The following is an 18017-nucleotide window of genomic DNA, read 5'->3' as shown; positions in this document are numbered from 1 at the left end:
AGTGAGAGCAGAAGTTGTGTTCACACCATCACCTCCCAAGACCCAGATGCCCACGTCTTGCTAACTCAAGGTCATCTCTCACACCACACAGTCGCCCAGGCAGCTGGGGGACATGCCCTTAGCTGGCGGAGCTAGGGACAGTTCGCTGACATTGAGCTCCGAGCCCTTTCACCTAAAAGCCTTCTTCAGCCAGCACGAAGGCAGCTCCCCTTACACAGCGTTTATTAATGACTATTAATGAGCACAGGCACATTAACACAGGCTGCCCTTTAGGCCAGCACTCACTATGAGACAGGCCTCTGGTATCCTTAATCTTGTGTGAGCCTCGTCACAACCCTGCAAGGTAGCTTTTCTCAGTCTCATTTCTGGATGAAGAAACCAAGGCCACAGAGAGAAAGTGGCGCCAAGGTCACAGAGATACACAGTGACAGAGGTGGAAGCTCGGGATCCCTCAGCCACCACGCCACACCTCAGCCGGGGAAGTCACACTGTCTCCCTGCAGGCAGCAGAGAAGCGCCTGGCTCTCCCTGGAGGAATCTTAATTTCCATTTCCCCAAGTGTGCAGGCTCTATCTTGATACTTCTGGTGTGCCCAATCCTGATGCTCTCTGCTGCTATATTACAAACACAAAGAATGCAGCACTGTATGTTCATCTTCATCACACAGATACAGCCCTAGCTCTGTGGCCCACAGCAGACCAAACTCTGCAGATCTGCATGTGTAAATCATGTAATCTCCCAAATTCTCTCTGACATACTGTAAGTGATCTCTTTTTTTCCAAGCAACTAAAAGCCTTGATGAGATAAAGCAATTCGCCTAAGGTTTGTTTTTTTTTTTTAAAGTAAAAAACAGATAGATAGATGAATGAATGAGTGAGAGTGAGAAGAGGTATAAACAAAATTCATTTTGCCCTAAGTGGGTTCATCTAAATTTTTCTGTATTCGGGACCCGGTTTTGCCTTCTCTTAGTCCCCGCCCTGTCTCAAAGGACAGAATGTCCGATGCAGAAAGAAGATGGCAAGGAAAGACTAATTCCGCCCTGTCACGGGAGACTGGGGCTCGGACCCCAGACTGCTTCTGTGGTCCTAGGTCGCTGTGCTTTGCTGTTCACACGGATCTCTTGGAGGTGTCACCGGGAAACTCAGACTGTGCTGAGGGGGAGAAAAAAAAAAAAAAAGGCTGCAGCTCTGAGAGACAGGAGCTTCCAGAGGAGGTACTAAATATTTCATGGGACCTTCCAGCTCCTCGTGACTCCAGTGACCCCGCGACATTTCAGAACACGGGGCTGGAGAACAGCCTCCACTTGACTGGGAAGCGGGAACGATTGACCAGCGCGTGAGCTGAGGGCTCTGAGTTCAGAACAGGGCCCGGTGCAGGCAGATTCTGCGAGAGGAGGGAGCGAGGGTCCTTTCCCCAGATCACTGGCAAACTGAATAATCAGTCTTCCAAACTGCTGGGCCATGGACTCCAAAACAGCCCGAATCTCGACTACCTTCTCACTGCTCCCTTCCTGCGGCCTCACCACGGCCTGGGTGTTCAAGAAACGCTTGGTAACTGAGTGAATCACGACCTTCGCCCCCACCCCCAACTCACAACACAGCATTCAGGTCACAATCCGGTCCAGACCCACAGGCCAAGCCTAGCCTGCTTCGGCTCCCGGTAACACACACCACCGCAGTGAACATGCCCCTCGGCACCTAGCCAGGCTGCCTCTCGCGGGGCTCTCTGCCTCCGAACCCCTAACTCCTCCAGCTGAAGGGCACTGCCCCCGGCCCCCTCCGTGGACCGCCGACAGGGCTTCCCCCGGGAACAAAGCCGGGGGCCAGTCACCCCATCCCGGCAGCAGTCCCGTGCAAGCCGCATGCACGGGCGGCTGCCGGCTCGGCGGGGCCCCACCTGCGTCAGCCACTGCGGAGCAGCGCTCCGGGGAGGACCGAGCAGATGGGAGGCAGAGCGGAGCACGCACGGCCTCCTCCGAGTGCCGACCCCGCACAGGCGGCCGGGAGCCCCAGGCGCTGTCTTTGGCGCTAGATGCCCCCACAGAAACGCTCAGCGCCCCCCACCCCCCACCCCGCGTGTGAAGCCAGCTGGCATTCTCGCCGCGCCTCTGCGGGACTGACTCCGCGAGTTCGAGTCAGTGAGGGGCCCCCAGGAAACCCTGGTTTTGCCCAGAAGTTCACGGGTCCTTGTCTCCCCAGCGACCCAACCCCACAACTGTAGCCTCGAACCGCGCAACGAAGCTGTCTGCAAAGGCCTGGCTGACTTTTAATCCCTGCGGGCAAAGGCCTGCGAGGAACAATAGGAGTCCCTCGTGACCTCCGAGTGGCCTTCCTGACCCTAGAACGCGCACCGACCCAGGCTTGGGTTTTCGGGGTCTCACCCCGCAGTGGCCTCACAGCCACCCGGACGGCATGCCTGGAAAACCATCTTCCTCAGAACTCCGAAGTTCCGGAGGGAGCCGTACTCTGGACAGGCCCTCCACGCCTGCCCAGACATCTCCCTCCTCCCCAGCTTTCTCGTCCCCTAACTTTTCCCAGACCCTGAGGACACTCTAGGTAACGGTGAGTGCGATACGAGCCAGTCAGTGAACTCCAGCATCCCCACCCCACCCCCCGCCGCCCAGACCCCAAGCCCTTTCGCTCTTCGGGTCGCCAGAGGGCAGGAGAGCAGGCAGGCGTCGCTCACGACCCCGGCAAATCTCCCCAGGACGAGCGGAGGTCGCTCCTGCAGGTGCGAGGCTGGCTCCGCCGAGCGGCGGCCGGGAGGAGGCCCGGAGCGCGGACAGCGCACAGGGTGCTGAATCAGACCCGGGGGTGGCGGAGCGCCAGGGCCGCGGGAGGACAGGATGCGCCGAGGTGCGCCCCGACCGGCCGGGCGGAGCGAGCAGGGTCAGGCACGCGCCGCCGCCGCGGGGTCCCGAGCGCCGGCGCCCGGGGCGCGGGCGAGGGGCGCGGCCCTTACCTGGCCGAAGGCGGAGCTGAGCATGGGGCGCAGGCGGTGGAGGAACGGGTCCGTCTCGGGGGCGCCAGCGGGAGCCGGGTCTCCGCGCCCCCGCGACCGCAGGGAGCCCCGCAGGGCGAGCGCCGGCGCCAGCCCCCGTCCCCCCCCACCGCGCCCGCGGGCCGGCGGCAGCGCCTCCCGGGGCCTGCAGGGAGCCTGGGGCAGCCCACGCCGGCTCCCGCGCGCACCCTCGTCGCGCGGCACCGGCCGGCACAGGGGCCTCCGCGAGCTGGGGTCCCCGCACGGCGGCGGCGGCGGCGAGCCGGAGCAGGGACCGGGCAGCCGGCGGCCACGCAGCCCGGGGTCCCGCGCGGAGCCGTGGCGGGGAGCCCGGCTGCCCCCGCTCGCCGCCGCCGCCGCCTTGAGCAGCGACGTCTTCGACTCGCTCTTGGCGATGTGCGAGCTCATCGCGGCGGGGCCCGCGCTCGCATGGCCCGGCGGGGGTGGCGCGGGGCCCCCGGAGGGCAGGGAGCGGGGCGCCCGGCGGGAGCCGAGCCCGAGGACGCGCTGCAGGCGGGCGCCGTCCCCTGGCCGCTTAAATGCGGCCCCGTCGCCGCCGCCCATGTGACAGCGCAGCCTCTGCGCCCGGAGCCCCGAGCTCCCGGCGGCCGGCGCTGCGGATCTGGGGGGGCAGCCTGCTGTCCCCCGAGAGCCCACCCCCGGCTCTCCCGCAGCCCAGGTGCCGCCGCGCCCCGCCCCTCGCCCCGCCCCGCGCTCGGGGAGTCCCGCTTCCGGGCGCCTCTGGTGGCCGAGGGGGCGCTGCGGCACCGAGCACGAGCACCAGGGAGGGGGCCGGCCAACCTCCCCCACGGAGCCCGGCGGAGCCCCCTCATCATCACGCCCGGAGGAGCCCTCGGTGTCCGGGATCGGCCAGTCGCTCCCAAATTCAAGCAAGGGTGCACTTCCCAGGGAGAGCAACTTTGGCAATAAGATCCAAGAAGTGCAGGACGCTAGAGACTCAGCAAGGATGCAGGGCACTCTGTAACACCACCCAAACGCAGGAGCCGGATGACCTGGAAGGACAATGCTAGAAAGAATGCATCTGTGCATCATTTCATCCACCTTCCACACGGTGCAGCGGGACCAGAACTGCCCGGGCAAGCCGGCCACAGAATTTACAGTTGTCACGACAGAAGAGGAGCCAGGTGGCATCTGGCTGCTTTACCTGTCCTGAAGCGCCTGGTGGTGATCGAGTTCCAGGTAGAACCCATTTGCTGTGCTTGCTTCTCCACCCTGCCGCCCCTGCCCTTCTAGCCTTAGAGAGACTTCTGCCCTTGGTAGGCAGCCAGGAAGTCACACTGGGCTGCTTTCAGTCCCAGATCCCGGCTCTGCAGCTTGCCATCTGGGTACCTTGGGCCAGTGTCATCAACTTCCCTGAGCCTGCTTTCACTCTTCTGTGAAATGCAAATCATTCTTCCAAATTAAGTTCTTGGTGACATCAGAAGACATGGTGCATACAGAAGACCTGAGCAGGAGCTCGGACAGGACCCACGCGCCGTTAGCCAGGTCTCTTCACTCTGCACCTCCTGAGGCCCTTTCTACCACTGGTGTTTAGTATAGAAGAGTTAGGATTTGGAGGTGGGGACGGCTCCCTACTTTGCCCACTTTGCAGCCTTATTAGGATAGATGGGCAGGCTCCCCAAATTACACCGGTTTCCAGGACTTTCTTTTCCGAATAGTGTACTTTTATTTACGCATGTGCAAGAAAGAAAGATGGATTTGGGTGTGGTGTCGAATGCCTGAAATCCCAGCCCTTGGAAGGATGAGGCGGCAGGATTGCTATGAACTTGAGGCCAGCTTGGGCTAGCTTGTTCAAGTACTCCTACCCTTGGGGGGAAAAAATCTGGGTGTGGTGGCACATGTCTGTAATCCCTTGGGAATTGCAACCAGGAGGATTAGAATAAGGAGTTTCAGGCCAGTATGGGCTACATGAAACTTTGTCATAAGAGAAAAATAAAATAAAAGGAACCAGGCAAAGTGGTGGTGCATGACTTTAATCCCAGCACTCAGAGGCAGGCAGATCTCTGTGAGGCCATCATAGTCTACAGAGAGACTTACAGGCCAGTCAGAGCTACATAGTGAGACATGTCTCAAAGCAAGCAGGCAAGCGAGTAGATAAACACAAAACAAACTAATAATAATAATAATATCCCAGGGAAAATAATTGCACAGAACCAAAATAAACAGGGGAAAAATTTTGAGTTTATTCGCAGTTCACTTCATGTGAGGGACAGAATTACCTCATCAAAGCGCCTCAGGGTCTTAGCCACCAATATGGTGGCATGGGGCAGGGGGTAAGAGGGGACTGTAGCCGGGTACAGTGGCACACGCCTGTAATCCCAGGTCTCAGGAGCCAGAGGCAGGAGGATCTCTGTGAATCTGAGGTCAGCCTGGCCTATAAAGCAAGTCCTGGGCAACCAAAGCTGTGCAGAGAAACCTGTCTCGAAAAACCAAAATAACTAAATAAATAGAAGTGGGGGCACTGTAACCCTAAGAACTCTTGGAGTAACTGCTGGGAAATGCAGGGTCTACAGAACCTACCCTTGGGCCACAACTAACCTGCTCCAGACCTCAGAGTAACAGCATTTGGAAGATTAAAGACAATGTACATGCAACAGAAAGCTCAGGAGATGAAGAACTGGGCGCAATCCCTCAGGATTCCGATAAGCAGCAAGGGCTGACTCTAAATCCCTGCCGTGCCCCTCCCTAACCTTTCTGAAGCCTCAACACTCTTGAGAAAGAACTCTGTCAGCCACTCACTTTGGAAACCTGAAGAAGCTGATTATCTCACCTACAGTTATTAATACAAATTAAGTAAATCAGAATTATGCTCACAGAATAAATGGATGAGACATCTGCATTCACATCCCCGATAATCCTGGATGTGGGCTGGAATCCCATCTCATTTGTAAAATTTGTGAACTTGCTCGGTATCCAGTACATACGTAAGCAACCAGGTGTTGCGCTGTGCACCTGCTGTGCAAAGACGCGCCCATTCACTCGACAAGCACTTGTTCGTTTGTTAAGCTGTGCAAGGGTTTGAGCCTGGGCCCAGCATGTGCTTGGCAAGGGCTCTGCCAAGGCCCTATGCCCCAGACCAAACGGTGCCAGTTTGGACAGCTATTAGAGAAGGCATCTCTGCATTGAGATTTTTTTTTTTTTATCAGAAAACAAAACGAAGTAAAAGAGCAAGTTACATATCCATCTGGGAAAAGAGAGGAGAGATTCAATATCTGGAGGAGAAGAGAGCGTGCTGTGCTTAAGAAGCCGCGAGGCAAGGAAGCCTGGTGGAAGGAAACGCAGGGGTCGGACACACCTTGGACCACGGCGTTGTTTATAACGCAGCTTCATCACTGTGGGTGGGGAGTGTGGAAGTGAGGCAGCCGGCAGGTGTTGTCCTGACATTCAGGTGAGAGGTGATGATGGCTGGGACTGGGGTGACAGGTGGTGGAGGCGGTAGGAAGAGGTAAGATCCATGAGATGTTTAAAGAATGCTAAGATCCCACCAGGCAGGGTGGCAATCCCAGCACTCTGGGGGACCTGGAGTTCAAAATCATCCTTGGCCACAAAGAGAGTTCAAGACCAGCCTGAAACACACACACACACACACACACACACATGCACACTCGAGTGCGCGCGCACACATGAGCACACACACACGCACACACACACACACACACACACACACACACACACACACAAAACAAAACAGAGGAGAAAGCCAACCATAATACAAGGGGAAGAAGGCAATTCGGAAATTACAGCCTGGGTTCTGTGGAATCTTCAAACCGAACCTTCAGGGAGATACTGATGGCTGCAGAGGGAAGTGACATTTAAGTTGCTTTTTTGAAGGGCAGGTGAATTCTATCAATTGAATGAAGAGTGTCAGGGGAAGGTCTGTCCACACAGAGGGAACAGCGAGTGTGCGTGCCTGGACCGCTGAGTGCACTTGGGGAAGTGCCTGGCAGTTGAGGAGGAGGGGAGAATAAGGGTGACACGGCCAGGAAAGGTAGTTGGAACCAGACTGTGAAAGATCTGGAATGTGACACTGGAGAGTTTGAACTTTATGTCATAAGCAGTGGAGGACCCTTGAAGATGCTGGTGTGGGGTATAATGCTAGCAGGACTGACTGTTTGTTTGCTTTTTTTTTTTTTTAATGCAGCTGTTTTGGGGAAAAGTGTGCTAGAAAGACAAGAGGACCAGATCAACCAGATTTGCTCATCCAATTGAAGGTAACGAATGCTCTCCATCAGGGCGGATCAGAGTGAAGAGGACAGTGCAGGGATTCTGTCCCAGTGTCTGTGTGGAGGCGAGTGCAGACAGACAGACCCTGGCGGCTCCTGGGCCAGACCCCCATGTTCTCTAAAGCTGGATCATCTGGCAGCAGGAGAGATGAAAAGCTTGCTGCTTTCACTGCACAGGGGTGGGCTGGAGGAGGAAGAAATCCTAGCGAAGGGTCCAAAGGTTCAGAGTATGAGTTGGGAGGACTAATAAGACCCTGGAAACTTTGGTTTGGAGACCTAGGAAGACAGTCATTTGAACATCAAATATGATCCAAGCATCGGTGTCTATGGCTTGGACCTCCATGTGGTGCTCAGTAGGCCAGGTTTTCATCACTGTGTACAAGAAGCACAGGATAAGGTGTGCGGAGGCCAAGAATAGTTGACAAAGGGACAGCAGCCTGCTGGCTCCAGCATGACAGCATCATTCTCCCAAAAGGCCAGTGAAGGGCTGGAGAGGTAGCTCGGCCATCACAGGCCAGTTCATGCTTCTAAATGTCAAGAGTTCGGTTCCCAAAAGGCCAATAAAATGTCGTCACCAAGAGGCACAAAACCCAGCAACAAAGCATTAATGCACGCCCACTGTGCGCCGAGCCCTGGAGATAAAAAGCAAGCGGATATCATGTATTTCTTCATGGGTACTGTTTTCTTACATTTAAAAATTTATTTACTCTCTCTCTCTGTGCATGTGTGTGTGCACCACACACATACAGGAATCTGTGGAGGTCAGGGGTGTCATCAGGTCTGATAGAGCTGGAGTTAGATGGTTGTGAGCCACCATGTGAGAGCTGGGTATCAAGTCTGGGTCCCGCTACAAAAACAACAAGTGTTCTTCACTGCTGAGTCAGCTCTCCAACCCCACATTTTACTAATTTTTTTTAAAGGGGACACAACACATGCCAGGGGGCACACATGGAGGTCAGAGGTCAGGCTGAAGGTGTTCACTCTCTCCACTATGTGGATCCTGGCCATTGAGCTCAGTCTGTCAGGTCTGGAGGCAAGAACCTTTATCTGGGGGCTGGAGAGATGACTCAGTGGTTAAGAGCACTGGCTGCTCTTACAGAAGACCTGGGTTCAATTCCCAGCAGCCATGGCAGGTCACAACTGTCTGTAACTCCACTTTCAGGGGATCTGACACCCTCTCTCTCTCTCTCTCTCTCTCTCTCTCTCTCTCTCTCACACACACACACAGCCAAAAACACTGATGCACATAAAATAAAATTATATATGAAAAAGAAGTCCTTGGGCTGAAGAGATAGCTCAGTGGTTAAGAACACTGTTCTTCCAGAGGTCCTGAGTTCAATTCCCAGCAACCACATGGTGGCTCACAACCATCTATAATGAGATCTGATGTCCTCTTCTGGCATGAAGGTGTTTGTGAAGATACATAAAAGAACTATACATATACATAAAAAGAAATAAATACACATTAAAGAAATATATCTTTAAAAAAAAGAGCCTTTATCTGCCTAGCCATGTCATCCACTGTTTCATTGTTTTGAGACTATTTCATACCTTAGGTAAGCTGGCCTGAATTACAGCTCAGCCTGATCTCAGACTTGTAGCTATCTCCCTGCCTCAGCCTCCTGAGAGCTGTGGTTACAGTCATGAACTACATCTCAATTAGCTTCTTTGTGTTGTTTTTTGGTTTTGTTTTGTTTTATTAAAGTCTGACAGGACGTCATGCGGACTTAATGAAGTAATCTAGTTCAGACTTAGGGACACTGCTAACCTATCATTAAGGTGTAGCCGAGGGTGGCTGTGGAGAAAGAAAGTGACTCACCTCACCCATGGTGAGATGTCATGAAGATGTACTCACCATGCGCCACCATGCCACAGAGAAATCTATTTCAGATAACCCTCTGGACTATACGTACCTCTGTAGCTTTCAAAGTAATTTCCCATGAAGCCTTGCCTGCACCTTTAGGCGTTAGCCATATTATAACCGTTAAGTAATTACATGTTGTTCAGCCATTTGACTGTATAACCCAGCAGGTGAGAAGAGACCTCCTCATGATGCAGGGCACAGAGATGAGGAAGAGGGGGCTGGCCGGACCACGGCATCAGTCCAGAAGGGGAAGGTCAGGAGAACCCACAAAGGAGGTTAGCAGGGTGAAGGGCCACGTTCCAGCATGTTCATAGGTCTGCCTCTCTCAAAACATGGCTGTTTAATGATGTGTAGCTAGCTGGCTCCCTGGGAGACTGCTCCTGGCTGCTGGAGTCTTGCAAGGCTGCCCGGCGTTTACACTGTGGAGCCTGGATTAATTCCCTGGGACTGGCCTCATCTCTGCTTGTTTCTTTCTGTTGTCGGAATCAAATTCTGCACTTAATCTCCCCTTGTTTTCAGATCACACAAATCTCTCTGTTAGGTTTCAGAAATCTGGGATTACAAACTACTCTCAGGACTCTAAGTCCTCTGAGGTCATTGGTGAACACAGGAGAATTTTCTCTTGGGAGGCGGAGGGGACAGGTTGGTGTGCTAAATAGAGGATTCCTTCCAAAAATCTGCTTTTGACCATAAATGTTCATCACTTAAGAGGATTTCAAGATTTTTCAAGTAAAATGAAAATGAGTGTGGGCTATAAGAATGCATATTTGGGTCAGAACTAAATGGTGCATTTAAGGCCAAGCACCTCACTGTATGTAAATAATTCAACAAGAAAAAAAAAACACACAAAATAAGCAGGTGAGATTGAGCAAAAATAATTAATAACGACAAGAACAAACTACTGGAACAGCTTAAGGGTATGAACTATGGTTTTCAAAATGGTGGTATCAGAACTCATTTGTTACATGGCTAAAAGGGAGGGAAACTTATTTTTTGTTTTTATGCTTACGAAAAAACTCTAACCAAATGAGAGAAATTCCATCCCTTACAGATTATTGCTTTTATTATATTTATTTATTTATTGTAGGGTCTTTGTGTTCACAGACATGCGCTAGGGGAACCCAGTGAATCACACAGGGTTGTTCCTTCAAGGGAAGAAGTGGAAAGCTTGTTTCCCGCAGGGAAGGCTGGAGTAGACATGCTTTCCAGCCCGGTGACCTTTGTTCTGTGTGGCTGGACAAAGGTCCAGCCCACCTTCACAGACTTGTTTTTCTCAGTCAACCTATAGAGTCCTATACGGAGCGCATCACGTGGACTTCACAAAGAGTTTCCATGTACTCACGTCTGATCTGTATTTGGCCTACTTCGTTCCTCAGAGAGATTTAGGCATGCTTTGTTGTGCACTCAGGATTGAGTTAATCACCACAAGAAGGGTTTCCACCAGACTGTGCTGTTTAAATATGCCTAAAATAAACAGCTCGAGGGCAGACCCCCAAACTTTGAGCCAGCACTGCCTACAACACACCATGCATGCACACAGAGGTCAGAGGTCAATTTGCTGGCGTCCGTTCTATCTTTGTACCCGTGTAGGGTCTGGGAATCAAACTCAGGCCATCAGGCTCATCGACGATCAGACTCAGCATCCGTCGATGAGCCTGGCTGCTCTTTTTATAAAAACAGCCTATCTGAGCTGCGGATGTGTAGCTCAGTGGAAGAAAGACTGTCTAGCATGCGTGAGGTCCTGGCCCAAGCGCCCCAGCTCTGCCTGCTTGGTCTCTAACTATCAGGGAAGACCACCACCATCTCACCCCATTCTGAACATTCCTCTTTCCCTAAGGAGAGCCGTTCTCCGCCTCTCTGGAAACTTGACCGGTTCAGGAGGTGACATTCCCAGTGCCTTCCCCGGCCCCAGCCCTTTTGAGACATTCTATTTCCCAGGCTGGCCTGAAACTTGCTCTGTACAGGCTGGACCAGCCTCAAACTTGTGATCCTTGTGTCTTAGCCTCCCAAGGGTAGGAATTACAGACGCCAGTCACCGTCACGTCTCTGCACTTTCTACTAGACAAAACACAACCCGAGTTCAGATCCCCTGTTCCGATCACAGTGGCCTCTTTACTGCCTCCCCCTCTGCTCACTGGATACCCAACTCCAAGCACGAGGATGAACCCTAACGGCGTCATAGGTATTCATTCAATATTTATCAATTTTTATATAAATTATTTTTTATTTTGTGTTCATTGGTGTTTTGCTTCATGTAAGCCTGTGTGAGGGTGTCAGAACTCTTGGCACTGGAGTTGCAGACAGTTGTGAGCTCCCATTCGGGTGCTGGGAATTGAACCCGGGTCCTATGGAAGAGCAGCCAGTGCTCTCAACCGCTGAGCCATCTCCAGCCCTAATGTTTAAACCTATTACGTTTATTTATTTAGTGTGTGTGTGTGCGTGCGTGTATATGTGTGTGTGCACATGAGCACACGCCATGGCATGCAGAGATCTGTGAGATATGTGGAGGTCAGAGTGCATCCAGAGGTCAGAGGCCAACTTTCAAGGGTCAGTTCTTTCCACATGAGAGTCTTGGGAGCCAAACAGGTTGTTCAGCTTCTCCGCCAGTGAGCTGTCACATCAGCTCTTATTTCATGAGAGGATAACATTGACAATAACAGTGAAAAGAACCAGAATGAATGTGGGAGTGGTAGGTGCACCTGTAAGGGCGGCATTTGGGAGGTGGGAGCAGGAGGATCAGAAGTCCCAAGTCATTCTTGCCTATATGACAAGTTCAAAGCCAGCCTGGGCCACATGAGACCCTGCCTCAAAAAAAAAAAAAAAAAAACACACAAAACAAAACAAAACCCTAACACATTACAGAACATTCTAATCCATCTCAGGGCTGGAGACGTAGCTCAGTAGGTAGGATTGCCTGCCTGCCTAGCCTGCACGAAGCCCTGGGGTCAACCGCAGCATGTGTAAATCTGCATGTAAACCTTGACATCCACTTGGTAGAGGCAGCAGGATCAGGAGTTCAAGGTCATCCTTGACAAGTTCCAGGCCAGCCCACGGTACATGAGAGCTTGTCTTAAAGGGAAAAGAGAGAAAGAAAAGAAAAAGAATCATTTCGTATGCTTAGATTCAGTAGAGAGGAATAATTCGCAGACCATCCTACACGGCTATTTTTCTCCTCCAGACAGGTCATTTCCTTTGTATACACAACCAGGACTAGGAGTGGCCTGCAGCAGAGAGGTACAGATGACCTTCAAGGGCCTGCCAGGTTTTTTGTCTTTTTTTTTTTTTTTTGCCTCAGGCAGGAGGGTTCTGTTTTAATTGCCCGAAGGTTCCATGCATCATCAGTCAGCCAACAGTGCGGTCTGTGAGCGGGGCGGTTACATCTGTGGCGCTCGCTCTCAGCTGCGCCTGGCCCCGCACCAAGCAGTCCTACCTACTGGTTCCGCATGGCTGCAAACAAAATGGGTTTGGTAACCAAGAGGGCTGCAGCGCTGCGTAGGAAAGCAGGGGAGGCTTGAAATTTCCTAGAACTGGAGTGCCAGCCGAGGCACCTGGAAACTCGAGAGGTGTGTTTACCTCTGGGCAGGGACTAGCCGAAGCAGGGTGCCCCTGCTTCTGAGAGCAGGCACAGTACACCGCAGAGCCTCTGCAAGAACATTTCAATTCTGTGCTTCCATCTGAGGGCCTGGCTGGGTGGCCTCCTCACCGCACAGAGCCATGAGATCGTCTCTCCTACGGCTAAGGGAGCGGTCCTGTGTGTGTGTGGGGGGGGGGGACAGTCATTTCTAGAAGGACGTGAGAAGGATGTGACTTGCAGACATCCCTGCAGTCTGAGCTCAGGCAGCCCGGTTCCCACCCTCCTTTTAACTTAACGGTCCAGACTGCACTCTCAAGCGAAGACAGAAGCGGGCTTTGGGGGAGAGGGGAGACCAACATATTCTCTGCCCTTCCAGACTTCACTTTCTGTTCTCTTTTTATCGGCTTTCAGTGTTCTCAATTAATCTTGAAATGGTCAGTGAAGGCAAGAAGTCAGCGGTGCCTAAGGAATGAGAAAGTGCAAGCCGATCTAGAGAGACAAATGCCAGCGAAGGACCCCACGGCTGAGATAGACAGTGCGCTCGGCTCTCAGGAGGCAGGCGAGGCGTGCGCGGGTCTCTGCGTTGGCACCATCTGCTGATTCCTCAGGAGGACGGAACAAACCAGCGAGCCATGAAGATTCGATTATGTAACGCTGGAGGATTGCTTGTTTTCAAAAGGGGAACAAATGGAACGAATTGATTTGTTTGTCAAAGTCATGTCATTAAAGGAGACCAGTCCCCTCCTCTTCCTAAAGGACCTCATCAAAGAGGGGAGTGATTTCACACACTCAGAAAAGAGGAGACTAGGAGCTGGGTGCAGTGGCCCACGCCTGTGATCCCAGCACTCAGGGAGGCAGAGGCAGGGGGATTGCTGTGAGTTCCAGGCCAGCCTGGTCTACAAAGTGAGTATAGGACAGCCAGGGCTACACAGAGAAACCCTGTCTCGGAAAAACAAAACAAAAAACGTCTATGGCCATGTCACCCTGAACACGTCTAATCTCTTGACCTCGGAAGAGAAGCAGAGTCAGGCCTGGGAGAAAATACAAGACCAAGACAGGGAGAGGTAACAGCACTTGCACTGGACCCTGATGACCCCGCTGGACCCCTGGGACCCACAGGGCAGCAGGAAGGAGCAGACCCGAGCAAACTGTCCTCCGACCTCCACATGTGCGGGCAGCAAGCGGGTCCTCCTCCGCCTACAAGTAAGTGAGCGCCTGAGAAGAGAAGTGCAAAGCCATGATTCAGCCGTCCATACAAGCAAGCCCATTTCCAAAGCTGTACTGGCAAACCCTTTTCTGGCTTCTCTGCTCGAAAAACGGCTGTTCCACGGGTCCCTAAAGGGCACAGCCATAGCACGGAACAGAATTGCCACCACACACACACACACCGTCAGCTCCTGCACCCTCCCGCTTTGCCTGACCTCTCTTGTTTTCAGGGAGGTTAACATTGCCTCTTGAAATGAAGGGGGTCATATTTCTGTTCAGAACGCTAAACAAGGACTCCAGAGAGTAAGGAAGCCTTCCTTTTTTAAAAAAAAACGGTTTATTTTATTTCTAATTCTCTCTGTGTGTAAAACTGACTATAAGGGCCCTAGGAGGCCCCAGAACTGGAGTTGTAGGCAGTTGTGTGTGTGTGTGTGTGTGTGTGTGTGAAGGGAGGGTCAAAGGACAACTTGCTGATGTTGGTTCTCTCCTTCAGGGCACCATCGATCAAACTCTGGTCACCAGGCTTGGCCCCAACCACTTTGACCTATGGTGCCATCTTAGTGGCCCGGCCCCATCATCTTTAGTCAACACAGAAATTAAACCTGTAGTATCCGGTCTTTCCCATGCACCCCTCCAGCCCACCTTCCCGCTCTTCTCCATGCTCTTCTCTGCCCTCGGGTTTTGCTCTCTCACCCTCCAGCTCTTGGGAGTGGCAGGAGAAGACTGAGAGCAGAAAGAGAATGTAACCCCCAGCTCCCACGCTGCCGTAGTGCCTCAGATTGGTGGTGTCTTGACTGGAAAGTCGACCCTCCTCAAAGGTGGGCCGGGCTCCCAGAACCCTCTCTTTCTGGGCTCTGTAGCTTTTTATTTTTAATAAATATTTTTATTTTTTATTTATTTAACTTTATTTTATGTGCATTAGTGTGAAGGTGTCAGATCCCTTGGAACTGGCCTTACAGACAGTTGCAAGCTGCCATGTGGGTGCTAGGAATTGAACCCAGGTCCTTTGGAAGAGCAGCCAGTGCTCTTTAACCACTGAGCCATCTCTCCAGCCCCCTGGGCTCTGTAACTTCTTCTTCAGCTGTCATATGTAAGAGTGGCAAAGGCTATTTCTAGCTCCTTGGACACCGTACCCATCTTATGATTTCCTTGTGCCCTGCCCAAACCTTGTAAATAGTCCTTAAATCCTCCTCTAATCATCCATCTAATTTGAGCACACCATCTGTTTCATGTACAGACCCTGTCTGATACACCACCACCTCACATCAGTCTGTCCTGGGCCCTCTATCACGTTAAACTTGAAAGAGAAGAAAATGTTAATAACGCAGCTTGCTACGGCTCTGTGTGGTTAGTCTATGCATTCACCTTTTCCCAAAGCTATAATAACAACGTAAAGAGAAAGTCTAATGCCTCTTTACAGCATAATTGTGCAGCGGAGTTTGTATGAGCTAAATATAATTCGGAGAACAAGCTTTTTCGTGCCATCAAAATTCATGTTAACAACTATAAAGAGAAAACTCCAGAACTGATGCCCCTGAGTCAGGATTTAACAGAAAATACATTCTAGTATTTAAATCAGTCGACCAAATATTTGAGAGTCCGTGTGGCCAGTAAGGTTTTTTTTGTTTGTTTGTTTTTTGTTTTTTTTTTAAGGGGAGGGGGAGCAACACAGACATGAGCTGGGTGGGACTGGGTCTTTGTTTTATTAAATGAATGCACTTTCAAGAAGGCGAATTCGGGCTGGTGAGGTGGTTCAGCGGGTTAGGATATTTGCCACGAAGCCTGACCACCTGAGCTTCGGGCATTGTGAAAGGAGAGAACTGACTCCCTCCGGCTGTCATCTGACCTCCACAGGCATGCTGTGGTATGCCCTGCCCCCTGCCCCCAAACAGCTGCACACACAAATAAATAAATGTAAGACAATAACTCAATAAGGCTCAAGTAGGAGGATGCCTCATGGAGTACTCGCACACTCAGGAGGCTGAGTCAGGAATCGTGCAGGCTCGAGGCCTGGGTGGGCAACACGGTGAGACCCTGCCTTTCAAACAATAAGAAGAAGCTGGGGCTCAGTAGTAAAGAAGCTTGCAGAAGACCCGAGTTCAGTTCCCAGCACCCATGTTGGAGGACTCGCAGTGACCCACAACTCCAGCTCCAGGTGCCAAAGCTCTGGGCTCCTCTGTTACCTGTCCTCATAGGCACAGGCCTCGCCAACACTTGCAAGTTAAAAAACGGTATTTTGAAAAGTTGGATTGCAAATTTCATTTCCATAAATCAAACTGTGTTTCGTGATCAGGAGGAGCTTGCTATTTGCATAATAAGTTAGTAAAATAACCACCTTTTTGATGTTCTGAACCAATCAGGCCGCGAGGCACATCTGTTCGGTGTCCTTCCAGTGAAATTTATCTTCAGCCTGCAGGGAGGATCACTCGCCTTCCATGCTCCTGAAATAGCAGGAATTATGGAATGGAATGTAGAGGAAAGATAAGAAAATTGCCATTTATAGACCACACGGAAAACACAGGCAATTTGCATCTGTTGGGCACATTTAACCCTGAAAATAAACACGTACTCTAACGCTTTCTTATTTTCTACATCTGAAAAAAGATTTAAAAAAAAAAATTTTTTTTTTTAAAACCTACATAGAAAAATCAGCAAGGCAAGTACAGAAATCAAAATCCGCTTTTCTTCTCAGACCAGAAGGCAAAGTGAAAACGTTCCTCAGTGTAGGATTCTGAGGCCCACATCCGCAGCCACAGCGTTTTCCGGCCGCTCTCGGGACTGGGTCCAGGTTTCTTCACACAGCCTGGCTCCTCTCTAGCATCCTCACCCTCAACCCTCCTAGATACTTCTGCCTTGAAGGCCTGGGCGACCCCCGTCCTGCTGTAAGCTTTCCTCCGGATTATCTCAAACCCATCCCTGCCATCTCCACGCAGTTTGCACTTCCCAGGAAATGTCTGTCTCCCCAGCTGGGCCCACAGCACTGAGGCCCACACCAGAGAAGGGCTTGCTGCTATACCCGATGTTAGCCATTTGCCACCATTTCCCTCTTTGGTCCTGTTCTCCTCCAGCCCCGGAAGGGCACCGGGCAGTGCCTCTCTTAGACACAGGGACAGTCTAGTCCAGGTGTGGTGATATGAACATGTGAGCCCAGCATTCAGGAGGAGAAGGCAGGGGTGTCAGAAGGTCAAGGTCACCCTTGACTACAATAAGGAGTTTAATACACGGGATAGTCAACAGAGCTTTCCTGGAGCTTCATGCTCTGGACTCATCACCTCTCTCTCCCCATCACACACACACTTGGTGGCTCTCGAGGGGAATTCCTCCTGCGGTTCCAAGGACAGTGGGAGGTCCCTCAGGCCTCTCATCTGCAGGCTCCTGGAGCATCCAGTCACATGACTGTGACTATGGTGGCTTTGGAGGGTTTTTGTTTGGTTGTTTGGTTGGTTTATCCAGAGGTCCCTGTCCTAGTGTTGGGATACCAACTCAGTTTCCCTGCTTTTCAAAATGTCCATGCCCCCTTGGCCCATCTTCATATTTTAAAAGTTCTGGTGGGGTGAGGGCTCAGTCAGTAAAAGTGTTTGCCAGGGAAACACCAGGACCTCAGTTGATCCCCTAGAGTTCACATCAAAACAACAAATGAACTCCCCAGACCTGGCCATTGTGCACCCTTGCAACCCCAGGACTGGGAGGCAGAGTCAGGCAGATCTCCAGGGCTCACTGGCCAGTCAGGCCAGCCAAATCAGTGAGCTCAGGAAACAAGGTAGATGGTACCTAAGGAGTCTCCCAAGAAACAGGACCTCTTTTTCACGAGCACACACACCTGTACGAACACAAGTTCAAACACTCACATACATGCAAATATGTGCATTCCTGTCTTTAAAGACAAGAAAAGAGAAATAAAACATCATTGGCTGTAGCCTGACTTTTGGCTATTTTATTAAATTCTTTTTCCTACCTTCTTACACCACCTCTATCCTTTCTAAGCCCCCCAACACTAGGTAGGAGAGGAAGACGGGGAAAGGAGCACCGATGTTGTTAGAGTACTTCCAGGTGATTAGGGGTGTTGAGTTGCTTGGGGCGATTTTGATCTTCATTGTCAGGATATCTCCAACCAGCAATCCAGCAACCAG

The 18017-nt window shown here is 51.8% G+C and overlaps 1 protein-coding gene and 1 long non-coding RNA gene across 3 annotated transcripts in view; one reads left to right on the top strand and one right to left on the bottom strand.

The window, feature by feature from the left end:
* The window catches only part of Cabp1 (calcium binding protein 1), a 24945-nt gene extending 21248 nt beyond the window's left edge, over positions 1 to 3697 (bottom strand). Inside the window, exon 1 of one of the 2 annotated variants that reach the window (XM_021631798.2) lies at positions 2961 to 3697. In XM_021631798.2, coding sequence (XP_021487473.1) covers positions 2961 to 3563 — 603 coding nt within the window. In that variant the 5' untranslated portion in view covers positions 3564 to 3697. The remainder of the gene's footprint in view (positions 1 to 2960) is intronic. The other variant, XM_060382562.1, reaches the window with a different exon arrangement.
* On the top strand, positions 1286 to 18017 carry LOC110545598 (uncharacterized). The gene is made up of 4 exons (XR_002476268.2): positions 1286 to 2560; positions 6167 to 6408; positions 7162 to 7231; positions 13093 to 18017. It is a non-coding gene; the product is annotated as an uncharacterized LOC110545598 (long non-coding RNA).

The sequence above is a fragment of the Meriones unguiculatus genome, chromosome 4 (genome assembly GCF_030254825.1).
Source record: "Meriones unguiculatus strain TT.TT164.6M chromosome 4, Bangor_MerUng_6.1, whole genome shotgun sequence".
Lineage (NCBI taxonomy): Eukaryota > Metazoa > Chordata > Mammalia > Rodentia > Muridae > Meriones > Meriones unguiculatus.
The sequence above is the reverse complement of the archived record's forward strand: the minus strand, read 5'-3'. Positions and strand labels throughout refer to the sequence as shown.